Source organism: Branchiostoma lanceolatum, chromosome 4 (genome assembly GCF_035083965.1).
Source record: "Branchiostoma lanceolatum isolate klBraLanc5 chromosome 4, klBraLanc5.hap2, whole genome shotgun sequence".
Lineage (NCBI taxonomy): Eukaryota > Metazoa > Chordata > Leptocardii > Amphioxiformes > Branchiostomatidae > Branchiostoma > Branchiostoma lanceolatum.
Genome location: NC_089725.1, coordinates 27822597 through 27836318, shown reverse-complemented (window position 1 = coordinate 27836318; position 13722 = coordinate 27822597). Strand labels below are relative to the sequence as shown.

The 13722-nt window shown below is 44.9% G+C and overlaps 2 protein-coding genes across 2 annotated transcripts; both read left to right on the top strand.

Annotated features, from left to right (window-relative positions):
- Positions 1-3142: 3142 nt before the first annotated feature.
- Positions 3143-4565, top strand: LOC136433818 (BTB/POZ domain-containing protein KCTD14-like). The gene is made up of 2 exons (XM_066426357.1): positions 3143-3480; positions 3737-4565. The coding sequence occupies exons 1-2, from the start codon at positions 3232-3234 to the stop codon at positions 4277-4279; spliced, it is 792 nt and encodes a 263-aa protein (XP_066282454.1). The 5' UTR covers positions 3143-3231; the 3' UTR covers positions 4280-4565.
- A 3161-nt stretch (positions 4566-7726) lies between these two features.
- Positions 7727-10816, top strand: LOC136432125 (BTB/POZ domain-containing protein KCTD7-like). The gene is made up of 3 exons (XM_066423137.1): positions 7727-7837; positions 9399-9620; positions 9814-10816. Exons 1-3 carry the CDS (start codon positions 7757-7759, stop codon positions 10363-10365), a joined length of 855 nt encoding a protein of 284 aa, XP_066279234.1. The 5' UTR covers positions 7727-7756; the 3' UTR covers positions 10366-10816.
- Positions 10817-13722: the final 2906 nt, after the last annotated feature.

Genomic DNA, 13722 nt, shown 5'->3' with positions numbered 1-13722 from the left:
GCTTATGCCTTTATAAGTTCGTATCTGGGGTTTTGAACACATTAAAGTGTGGATGGATAATTATTGCTTGTAACTTAGTCAGACAGGCTTAGTCAGTCAGACAGACAGAATCCTGAGGTACAGTTCATAGGGAGCACTCACACACTCAAACACTTATGCGACGGTCACATTCGTCGTAGGAACGACACTGACAGAACCAACCGCCGGCAAGCCTTTTCCATCACAAGACAGCTTTATGTTCATGGCAGGACTTGTGCACAACTGTCCCACGAGCAAAGGCGCAAACAACAGCCTACGGCGCACTTTGTGTCTGTGTGTAAACAATTGCATTTTGCATTCTTTGGGTCAATGGCCGCATATACAGACGTCGGGGTGAGAAGATTTCAATAGGTCAATGACCTACCTTTGCCCAGGTTTTTTTGTGAAATGGTTATAGGTCACAAGTCATGCGTTAATGTAAGGTAAAGCAGTCATAGGTCACTGGCCTGGTGTTATTGCACCTGTAACAGTTAGAAAAGTGGGCCATTAACGTTGTTATTTTATGTCCAATTTGAATTGACACTGGTAATAATGTTGTAAAAATTCAAAATGGTAGATTAGGAAAGGGGGTGTAACGGTCTAGTGCGGTTGTTTAAATAAAAGCAGTGTGAATCAGAGTTACTGCCCTCTTTCATTTTTTCCAATGAGCATTCATTGACGATCTAGCTAGAGGCGTCCCCACACTCCCTGTACGCTTCACAGGGATGGAACGATCCCATGTTTTGGTATTGCCCTGGACATGTTTGCATGCAGTTTTAGTGTATTTGCATCACCATCGAGCGGGATCAATGGACATTCCCAGGAAGAGTGCATACACGTCACCAGGACGAAGAAACATAAATTATGACTATGTCGATATGAGATCGACATACAAAGTAAGAAAATATCTTGATTGGATAATGGGTATTGTCTTTCAAAGCCTGAGGACAAGTCGACTAAGAACAGACCGACGTACCCTTAATTTAGATCAATGCGCATGCGCAGTGACAATAACAGTTTGATCCGCTAATTCTTGCCATATATAGAACCATTTTATCCGAGGACAAAAGTTTCCATGGAGGCAGCTATCAGAAAAATGTCGTAGTTAAAGATGTCCGGTACGCAGTTTAGGCCTTTTCAGAGCATGATAGAGAAGAACCTGGTCTTCAAAAGAGCAAACCTTTTCATCACTGCAACAACGAACCGACTGCATGACCCATACACAGAAAACATTACGTCACGTCGCATTTCTGACCGCAATCCAAGGGTCGCATCCGTAGTCCTCAAAAAAGGATATCGATCAAACAAGAACTTTAAGTACACGTCGTGTTTTTAACGCCGTGAACATCACTGCTAATGCTAGAGTCACATTTCCAAAGCAGGGCCCGATCGGGCAGCTTGCGGGAACGAAAAATATGATATAAAAGACAAAAGAAAGACACAAAACGTGAAAAATGACTCCTGACCATAAAAGGTGTATTTTCTTGATATGCACTTTTTATTTTTCGTTTTCGCAAACAGCCCGGCCGGGCCCCGGCTTGGAAATGTGACCCTAGCATAAGCGGAGGCAGAGTTGGCCAGTTTGTTTAATTTTCTCTCTATGTGAGAAAAGAACAGAGGCATTCTACTTTCCCTGAAGGCTGTGTTTTTTTCGTTGACATATGACGCACTTTTGGTAAATAATTGCATTCATTGAGTCAATGACCGCACACACAGGTGAGAAGGTTGAAATAAAGGGGCAATGACCCATCTTTGCCCAGGTTGTTTGTGAGATGGTTATAGGTCACAAGCCATGCATTATTGCACCGGTAACACCTGACAAAACCTGGAAAAGTGGGCCATTAGCGTTGTTATCATATGGCCAATTCAAATTGACACGGACAATGATGTTGTAAAAAAGTAAAATGGTATATTTGGAAAGAGGGTATAACGGACTCCTGTGATTGTTTAAAAGCAGTGTAAATCAGGGTTATTGATATCTTTCGCTTTTTCCTAATGAGCATTCATTGGTGATTTAGCTAGAGACGTTCCCACACTCACTGTACGCTCCACAGGGAAGGAACGATCCCATGTTTTGGTATTGCCCTGGACATGTTTGCATGAAGTTTTAGTGTATTTGCTTCACCATCGAACGGGATCAATGGACATGCACAGGAAGAGTGGGAATTCCCTTAATACACGTTGCAAGGAAGAACAACCCTAGATTATGCAGATATGAGATCAGCAAAGTTAAGAAAATATATTGAGTGGATGAATTGAATTCATAGCCAGAGGACAAATCGACTATGAGCAGACCGACCGCCCTTAATTTAGATCAATGCGCATGCACAGTGACAATAACAGTCCAATCCGCTTATATGTTGCCATATATAGAACCATTTAATCCGAGGACAAAGGTTGCCATGGAGTCAGCGTCGAATGTACCGGAATTGGAGATAAGGGTCTATTAGCCTGTATTTACACAAGCTCTCGGCCGGAGGTTACTGACCCCCACCCAACAGGGTTAAAGGCGGTCACGGAAACCGGCTGGACACTAGGAGCGCGATTCGTCAGGCTAAGGGTCTATATATAGGAGGACGTGCATCTTTCTCCCAGACAGCTCTGATCTCACTGAGTGGACAACATGCAGACATCTCCAGCCACCTCTACACGTCAGCAGACGAAACAAGTTCTCACCATGCCTCTCCAGCGTCCTGGAAACGGACCACACAATGCAGACTCTCCTTTGCCAGTAGGTCCTTTGAGATTCAGATATTTTGAAAGAAGCACTCTGTAATGCCAGGGTTCTTGATTAATGGTCTACGAGGCGCGACCACAGAATGTTGTAACCCCCCAAAATCCCGACTCGTAGGGCCTGCTAATGAGGCCAGTCTAAATAACTGCTACAAATTTGCCGAACAAACCAGCGGGCCTGTTATCACGGCCCCTGGTCGAACTGGAGAACCACGCGGTTCGTCCTGCATAGGGTATCTTCAAACGACGGCCTGCTCCCGGGCGGCGGGGCACTGCTCAGCCCACCTGGCGACCACCTTCTCCTCGTGGATCGACCTGTGGCGGCGGAGGATGTCGGCGAGGGGTCTGATCCCACAGTTGAGAGCCTCCTGGTAGACATCCTTGACCTGGGCGAGAACAACGGGAGTAACTAGTTGAGTTTTATTGGTTTGATTGTCCAGGGGTACTGATACCCTTCCCACGGTATGACTTTCCTAGCCAATGAAATGCATTATTTCGTTTTCACAGTTTCACTTCATCGTCCCCCTGAACGTTGGCGGCACTCACTACACCAGCACCCTGCCGGTACTGCGCAAGTACGAGGAGTCCATGCTGGCGGCCATGTTCAGCGGCCGCCATATTGTTGTGAAGGACAAAGACGATCGCTACTTCATCGAACGAGACGGCAGCAACTTCGGCCACATCCTGAACTTCCTGCGCAACAGCAGCAGGCTGCCTCCTCTAGATAAGGTGAGACCAAAATCTATAACCTTGGCGACTTGTTTATGACATGTAAGATTGAGCTCTACAGAGTAGGTGAACAAGGAACATGAACTAAAAAAAGGCTGCTAACGTCCAACAAAACTCAACAATATGTAGGACACAGACTCAGTAAATCGCTGTAAACGATGTTCGGAAATCGGAAATCCATGTTCTAACATATGTCGATGTTGGATTTCGTACTTTCGATCAATTAAGTTCACTAAGCCCCATTATTCTCATCAAGGTCAAGGATGTCTACCATGAGGCGCTCTACTACGGGATCAAACCCCTCGCCGACATCCTCCGCCGCCACAGGTCGATCCACGAGGAGGAGGAGGTCGCCAGGTGGGCCGAGCAGTGCCCCGCCGCCATGGAGAAGGCCGACGAGATCGCCGACCTGCTCCTGAACAAGTTTGCGGACACCCTGCGCAGGACGAGCCGCGTGGTTCTCCAGTTCGACCAGGAGCCGAGCTGGGAGTCCGTGTTCCTGACGGGAAGCACGGGCGAGACTCTCGGCAACTACTACAAGCCCTACGCCTTCCAGCAAGACGAGGGTCACAAGGACCACAAGTGTCCCCAGCCAGAAATATCCATCGGAGAGATGTCGGAGAAGGAGAGGGAGAAGACGCTGAGTTTCTTCGATCATCACTTCGAGAAGCTTGGCTATAAGGTGGAAGTCGTCGCCGGGGAGTGTCGGGAAGCGGTGTGGTCCCAAAAGGAAGGCAGTGGAATGGACTCCATAACCATCTACTGTGCCAAGCAGATCTACACACTCACCTTTACTTGAGTTGGTACAACGACCACAGGCGCTAGGCGTGTTGTTTTTGTTCATACATCTTGGTACTTTGATAGTATTCTGCATATCAGCACTTTGTTTGTTAATCTTAATTAGTTCTGAACGCTTCTATTTTCTAAGTTTATACGACATAGTTCCTGGCTACAACGCAAAGTACTAGTAGCACCTTTAACATCTTTTTAATATCAAGTTTTTTAGACTAAAAAAGCATAATTTGTTTCATCATGCTACCTATTGTACAGGAGGATTATAAAAGTAATAAAAATTTCGAAAGCTTATGCCTTCATAACTTTGTATTTGAGGTTCTGAAGTTTTGAACACATTTAAGTGTGGATGACTATAATGATTATCTGTGACTTATCCAGATAGGCAAACAAGCTTCAGGTACAGTTCTCAGGGAGCACTCACACACCCCTGATATAATTTCCTGACTTATGTGACGGTCACATTCGTTGTAGGAACGAGACTGACATGTTCAGAACCAACCACCCAAAAGCCTTTTCCGTAACAAGACAACTTTATTGTCATAGCAGGACTCGTACAAAACTGTCCCGCGGGCAAAGATGCAAACAACAGCCTACTGCGCACTTCATTTGTGTCTGTGTGTAAACAATTACATTCATTGGGTCAATGACCGCAGATACAGACGTCGCGGTGAAAAGGTTTGCATAAAGGGCCAATGACCCACCCTGCCTCAGGTTGTTTGTGAAATGGTTATAGGTCACAAGCCAAGCGTTAAGGTAGGGTCAAGCAGTCATCCTCAATTGAGGTGAAGCATGATGCTTTCTCAAGTAGCTTATGGTAGTGCAATGCGGCTTCGCTGCGGCACGCGTTTTTTGAGGAAGCACACCGGGTCACCCCTACTCTTCTCGATAAGTGTGTTGGGTTCTTTTACGTGCAGAGGTTTGACACCCGAAGCTCCGCCATACACGGGGCCGCCGGCTTTACGTCACCATCCGTAATGACGAATGCAATCCCTTACAAAATGTCCGAGCTGGAGTCGACCCTAGGATCGAACTTGGGCCCTAGGATCCACGGAATGTGATCCAGATGGTGAAGCAGCGGGGTTGCGTTTCTTTTTAAGCCACGGGGACATGTCTTATTGCACCGGTAGCATCAGGAAATTGGGCCATTAATGTTGTTATCATATGGTCAATTCAAACTGACATGAACAATAATATTGTAAAAAGTTTAATGGTATATTAGGAACGAGGGTAAGTGTAACTTCGTCTGCTACACTGGCCCTTTTTGTCTTAAAACTAGCTTGGAAAGAAAGAAATCCCAGCCACAGATTAGCTACCAGTCAACCCAGTTATAGTACTTAAATATCGTTGGATTACTGCTCCCCAAGCAGAGGAGGGGTTCTGGCTGATTTTTGACGTGTTTTTAGGCGTTTTTGTCTGGCTTTCTACTTTGTCATGCCTTTTTGTCTCTATATACAACGGGACTTATAGAGACAACAAAAAACATGACAAAGTATAGAAAGCCGTACAAAAACGCCTTTCTGCTTGGAGGGTATGGATTACAACATTATAGACGCCAATATTTATGTAGCATGTAGGAACCTTTCATTCAGACCCGAAGAAGTGGAATTAACGTTGATTTATGTATAGATCTCGCCAGACAAGACCTTTGAGCCCCTTTTCCATCAATCTTCAAACCCTGACTTGACAAGTAGTGGTTGAAGACACGTAAAATAATGCAGGTCAGTTTTCGGTTCAGTCTATCGGTCAATATTGTCTTATTGTCATCCTATCACTGTGCCTTTTGAACACCAAGACATGTGTGGTGTAAGAATCGGACATTCACGACAAGTTGGTTTGACTGTGCCTGATAGTTAGTCTTTTACGAAACCTCTCGGTGGACTAAAAGAAAAGTAGAAATCGGCCAGAATGGTGTAGATAATTGGCATCATGGAGGCATTTGAGCCCGGAGGCAAGGTCAGTCCCCCCCGCCAGTTATCTACTCTACTAATACCTATCTATGGTCCCTCAATTTCTACTTTGCACTCGAACTGATGATCGATGGTCTGTTATCGACTAACAATCAGGCATAACTTTATTCTGTTTTACCCTTTCCGATAAGTTGGGTCTGATCTAAACTGTTTGATAAGGTGTAGCCTTAATCTTCATATTACTACCCACTAGCATCCATTTGGTTTAACTGGTCTTAAGTGTTAAACTGTTTGCCTCAAGCCAAGCTGACATTTTCAGTTTAAATATGCCCTATTGACCTGGGGTCAGCACGGAAAACGGCTTTGTCATCAGCATGCCAAATAATCTTACTATACTACCAGTAACAACTTCAGGGAGATCATTTATGACTAAGTTGAACAAAAGAGGATCCTCGTGGTACCCCAGCCTATGTTAATCGTGATAGGGTTTGATGTACACCCGTTTTGTAAATAGATACTCTTTGCTGGCGATTTGAAAGATAGTTAGTAAACCATTCCAGTTCTCTGCCATGTAGGCCAATGTAGGTTAGGTTTTTGTAGAGGAATGCTGTGGTCCACAGTATCAAATGTCTTTTTCTAGATCAAGAAAAACTGTGCCAATCAATTTACCACTGTCAATGTTGTGTAGTATGTTGTCAGTGGTATCAATTCAAGTAGTGGTAGTTGAGTGACATGGTCGGAAGCCTGGCTGTTTTGGAGAGAGTATGATGTGTAAATGCAGGTGTGCTAAGAGCTGTTTGTTTACACCCTTCTCAAAGATTTTCATAATGATTGGGAGAACTGAGATAGGCCTGAAACTATTTGGGCCTGACTGATCTCCCCCTTTATGTATAGGTATTACTTTACTGTGCTTACTGTAAGTTGTAACGTTACATTAGTTCAGGCCACGGTGCCAGTGATGAACTAGATTTAGACCCCGGCATTATCTAAAGGTGAGGGACGATAGCGACTTTCTAGGTCAGCAGACGGCAACACACACCAAGGACACACCTAGGTCTATGGTAGTGAAAATGCTGAAAGAGCTACATGTAGATCAATAATCCAAGTGAGAGAGGTCAATAACCGAAATACACCGCGGCAAAACAATTGACAGTAAAAGATATTTGTTAAAGGTGAATGGTCCTTTTCTAGATCACCACCGAAGCGTTTTTACCTTCATTTATAAGTTCAAATCTTCCCAAGTGCAAATCTTCCGGTGGACTAATGTAAACTAGGTGAGAAATCGATTTGGGGGGGGGGGGGGCTGTTCGCCAAGGGAACAAAAAGAAAAGAAAGCTTTGCGACCTTCCCCTTTAAGTATTGTAGAAACATATCGGCCAAGGACCATCATTTGCATGTAACGAAGGATATCCACTAATACGTAATAGCTTGCCATATATGGCGCGACCTCAGACGAGAACAAAGGTATCCATGGAAACCTGGTCAGATTTCCATGAATTGAGTTTGAAGACCTATATATGTGCGGCCTTGCCGGTATAGTTATCTAAGAAAACGCCGAACCTCGAGTCGACAACATGCAGGCATCTCGCACCGCCACACTTCAGCAGAGGGAACAAGCTCTCACCATGCCTGTACATAAAGCGGGCGCTTCGTCGGTAGGTTTGGTGGGGTTTGGTATGGTGGGTCATTATATGTTGACAGAAGCTCAACACTCTGCCGCAGCATAGACAAGGTTGACGGTTCATTATCTTAATTTAGATAGCGGGGATGAGTCAGGTGGAGAAGCCAGCGGGCTTTGTTACTAGTCTGTCTAGGTGGAACGTTTGCTTGCAGAATTTTATGGCGTTGTTGTCAACTTGTGTCGGGCGTATTTTTTTAAAATTTGGGCAAAGTTTAACTGCACCTGGACTTCATTAGGGCCTACCTTTTTCATTTTCGTCGTACCAGTGCTTACTGTTACCACAATATTCTTCAATCGAGTATATCAGTGATGCATGCAATGTGTTTTCTAAGATTTGTTTGTTTGTTTGTTTGTTAAGCATTTGTTTATTCATGAAAGCTCAATTCGACCTTCAGGTCGCTTTTCATTGAGATTATGAGTAAGGAGGCAAGGGCCAGAGAAAATATGCCAATGACGCAGATTCTTCATTACTTAAGTCATAAATGATCTATAAACATAGAATGGGATTCTTACACATAAATGATCTATAAACAAAGAATGGGATTCTTACACATAAATGATCTATAAACATAGAATGGGATTCTTACACATACATGTTACCACAAAACAAAGTGAAAGTCGGCATGTGGACCGTGTAGGATTTGTGTGGCGAGAAGTACGTCTAGTCTGGCACGCAAACTACAGATAGGGGTAACTTATAACTCTAGGACTGCGCCTTATGGACAGCTTGTATCACTCTAGCACTAGGGACAGCTTGTATAACTCTAGGACTAGGGACAGCTTGTATAACTCTAGGACTAGGTACAGCTTGTATAACTCTGGGACTGCGCCTTAGGGACAGCTTGTATAACTCTTGGACTGCGCCTTAGGGACAGCTTGTATAACTCTGGGACTGCGCCTTAGGGACAGCTTGTATAACTCTGGGACTGCGCCTTAGGGACAGCTTGTATAACTCTAGGACTAGGGACAGCTTGTATAACTCTAGGACTAGGGACAGCTTGTATAACTCTAGGACAGGACTGCGCTTATGGACGGTTTGTATAACTCTGCGCCATAACCCTGCCAAGGACCATGGACGAAGCAATAGATGAATACATTCTTAGTGCTCTATTAGGTAAATCTGACAGTGTAGCAGCAAGGACATTATATAGGCCTTCCTAATAGTATATAATGTCCTTGGTAGCAGGTAACAGGTACAGTTACCTAGTTATGTAACTACATACCAAACTAGCTATGTATTTGTTATGTCAAGGACATAACATTTTCAAAACGTTTTTTTGTATCTCAATTGTATTTTTTCGATGTGGGCCCACTTTTTATGTTCTTTTTTTTTCCTTCCTATTGTATACATACCGTCTGGTGTTGGAATTTTTTTCAGTCACAACGTTGGTACCAAGGTATACTGTCATGTCATGTTCTCGTAGGGAGCGTCGTCTGGATCTATCTGCCTCTTTCCATGCAGGCAGAGCACATCAAGTTGTTTCTTGAGCTCCTGATGCAATGTAGTGAAATGTACGATGATTGTGTTTTTACAGTTTCACTTCATCGTGCCCCTGAACGTTGGCGGCCATCACTACACCAGCACCCTGCCGGTACTGCGCAAGTACGAGGAGTCCATGCTGGCGGCCATGTTCAGCGGCCGCCATATTGTTGTGAAGGACAAAGACGATCGCTACTTCATCGAACGAGACGGCAGCAACTTCGGCCACATCCTGAACTTCCTGCGCAACAGCAGCAGGCTGCCTCCTCCAGATAAGGTGAGGCCAAAACCGACATGTTTAGGACATGTGAGATTGAGCTCTACAGAATAGGTGAACAAGGAACCTGTCTAAAAAGAAGGCTGCAAACGTCCACCTACATTCATCTGTAGGAAGGACGAGGGCAACACTGCTCATTGCCGATGTTTCTTTTCGTTATTTCGACCAATTTACTCCCATTATTCCCGCCCAGGTCAAAGATGTCTACCATGAGGCGCTCTACTACGGGATCAAGCCCCTCGCCGACATCCTCCGCCGCCACAGGTCGATCCACGAGGAGGAGGAGGTCGCCAGGTGGGCCGAGCAGTGCCCCGCCGCCCAGGAGAAGGCCGACGAGATCGCCGACCTGCTCCTGAAGAAGTTTGCGGACACCCTGCGCAGGACGAGCCGCGTGGTTCTCCAGTTCGACCAGGAGCCGGGCTGGGAGGCGGTGCTTTTGAGGGGAAGCACGGGTAAGACTCTTGGCAACTACTACCAGCCGTACGACTTCGAAGAAGACAAGGGTCACAAGGACCACAAGTGTCCCCAGCCAGACATATCCATGGGAGAGATGTCGGAGAAGGAGAGGGAGAAGACGCTGAGTTTCTGGGATCATCACTTCGAGAAGCTTGGCTATAAGGTGGAAGTCGTCGCCGGGGAGTGTCGGGAAGCGGTGTGGTCCCAAAAGATCACCTGGCCCGGCGACGGGCGGGACTCCATAACCGTCCACTGTGCCAAGCAGATCTACACTCTCACCTTTACTTGAGGCATGATAACAGCGCGCGCGCTTGTTGAGCCACAATGACAACAGGCGCGTTGCTTTCTTTCATACATCATAGGACTTGTGAGAGTATTCTGTACATTCGCACTTCGTTTGACGCTTTTGGTTAACTGCACACCCTTCTACTCTGTGCAGACTCCTATAGGCTTATATATGTATACGACACGGCTCCTGGTTGTAACGCGAAGTAGCTTTTTTTAACTCTTATCCTAGATGTGGGTCGCTAGGTCAATTTGACGCCTGTGTGTACCGTTTTGGCGTTTTCGGTGTGGATCTAAAACGTAATGAGGATTGAATCTAGATAAAGACGACTTGCTCTTAATGTTTAAGAGTAATGTTGCAATCAAAGCCTTTTGAGAATCATGGTACCTTTTATACAGGTGTACTAGGTGGATAATATAAGGGAAAAAGAACATTAAAAGCTATGTCCTTATAATTTCGTATCTGGGGTTCTGAAGACTTTGTGTGGATGGACAATATTTAGACACTGTCTAACAAACAGTTATTTGACAATGTTGAGATACAGTTACTAGATAACACTAAATTATACCCTTATGCTACCACTTGCTAACGGCGCGTTCTCGTTCGCCGTATGGCGTGGTGCAATTTTGATGCCGTAAAAATCTTCAAGCAGAGAAGAACTACCATCGACAATGTTTTAAACTGCTTTTTCTGAAGCAAGACAGCTGGTATTTGTAGGCCACATGCATGCATGACTGTCGTAAGAATGCCTTCAATTTGCTCCAAAAATAGTACTCTTGTTACTCGACAAGTGCCACCTCGTTCGCCACACTGGCTTTTTTTCGGAGCTTTGGAAGCTTTGGACAGACGTCCTGGCAACACTGTTACTTATAGTTTCAACATATCTTAGAAGAAACAAAACAATAGACGCCTATATTTATATGGTGTGTCTGAAACTCTGAGTCAGCCTTTCATTCAGACCCAAAGAAGCAGAACTAATTTGCTGTTGTGTATCGGTCTCGCCAGACAACACCCTTAGGCCCTTTTCCATCAATCTTTTTAAAAATGTTTTGTTGACAAATAGCGTTTGAAGAAAGGTGATGCAGGTCAGTTATTATTTCAGCCAATTTCTGCAGATAATTCATTCTGATTTATCAAATTCTGTCTTCTTGTCATCTTGTCAGTCTGATGTTAGAACACCAAAACATTTGTGATGCAAGAATTGGACATCCACTACAAGCATGTAGTCTCAGCTCCTGACCTCCTGGTCGAGTTGAATAAAAGGTTGCAGAAGTCGACCCAAATAAGACAGATAATTGGTGAGAGGGAGGTGTTTGTGAGCTCAGAGGCAAGTAAGTGCCCATCCCGATCATCTGCTCTATTTCGCTTACCTATTATCTACCAATTTTACTATCCACTCCAACAGAAGGGCTGTTGTTACAGAGTGACAGTCGGGTATGTCTCCATTTTGGAGATGACAATGGTATTACAACGATAGACCCAGATGATGATTACGGCCCGATTTACACATATGAGTTTTTCGAGTCGACTCGGAGTCGACTTGGAACCGATGAGTCGACTCCAAGTCGACTAAAAAACGCGGGTGTAAATCGGGCCATGTGTACATATCAGGCAATAACGATCGAACGTCTTTTGCGTGTCTCTCGCGACGATCTCCTAACAACTTATTAAACACAATGGCTGGGTTTACACACGACTCCGCCTGATTCGACTCAGGATTGTATAAACAGAAATCTGAGCTACTCATATCAAGTACCCTTATCCCGGAGTCCACTTGAGTAACTTCGCGAAACGTGACCCTAATCGCTCTGCGGGGGAAGGCGGCGTGTCCTTTTTTTCGTGTGTGTAAAACCACGGAGTCCAGTGAGTGAGTGAGTCGGTGAATGAGTGGATGGGCGAGTGAGTGAATTAGTGAGTGGATGAGTGAGTGAGTGGACGACTGAGTGAGTGAGTGAGTGAGTGAGTAATGAGTGAGTGAGTGAGTGGATAAGTGAGTGAGTGAGTGAGTGGATGAGTGAGTAATAGGTGAGTGAGTGAGTGAGTGAGTGAGTGAGAGAGTGTGAATGAGTCACTGACTGACTTACAAACAGACTGAGCAAGCGAGTTTGATTGAGTTTCTACAAAAATCTTTGCTCTGTATGTAGAGCCTTGGAGGAGCACGGCTGGTCTGGTAGCTTGTAAAAAATAGCTAAACCGCAAGGCGTCTCTCGTGCATCGTTTGTGGGATGAGGATGTAGGGAATTCCATACACAAGGCTCCCTGGTGATCTTCACTGGCCTGAAATAGTCATGGCTTCAAGTACCAGAGTTATCAACCCAGAATTAAAGTGTTAAAAAATCCGTAGAGAGTCGTAGAGTGGAACGCTTTGCCGCCAAGTAGTGTAGGAGGATCCTCGCTAGATATGTTTAAACAACGCTTACAGTCTAGTCAGACGTGTAAAGGTTAGATGTGAAAGTCGTTCAGTGTCATATAACCAGCTGCTGCTGCGCCGATCTTTAAAACTATTTAGTGAGGATGCTCCCACAGTACTTGAAGACTATACATATTAAAGGATGTAACGCCATCGTACGCGTCACAGAATTCGTCATCACGTTTATGGTGCTTTCTGATGAATTCGCCTACATTTCCGCACGGTGGCGTTTTGTGTAGCCCGACATTTACTCAGACATTGTTCGTAATCCTGTCAAATCTTAGATCTCAGGGCGGTCGTAGCGCGCGAGATCGCCGCCCTAGTGGAACGTGGTGTCCGCTGGTTCTGTAGTCCTCAAGCGTGATGGTTTCATTGTTCTCCACTAATTACGGGTGATTGATCTGGCTTACAGGACCTGCGGACTTACCACCGTCTCATTGTGTCTCTCTCACTGCTTATTGCTGACGGTGATTACCGGAAAGCCTTGCGCAACGCTCTGCATCCTTCATGCTACGGCCACGTTGATCTGATTTTATGTATGACATCCGCGCGTGCATCAATTTTTGTCCGTTTCCATACAGGAAAAAGTTACAACTATACATCGTAAAAAGCAGCTGCAAAATAAAGAAAAATATGCTGCAGATTGCAAAAAAAAAAGTTTCGGAAAACAGATACTAATGCCGCAGAATGCCAAAGTCAATTCCAACGTCAAAGAGGAAGATGTGAAAGAACAAAAATGGAGAACCTAGTATATTTTGGTATACCATACTCCGTGTGTTCAGTTTTGTTCATACTTCCTGCATTGTATTGACCACGTATATTTCATAATGAAGGCAATTTTTATTTTCAAATTTTTAAAAATATTTTTATTCGCATGCTCGCGTCAGTTTTTGGGTCCCCATGGATGTCATGCTCCAGCTGACGGAGGCATGCGGAGATGTATCTCCATT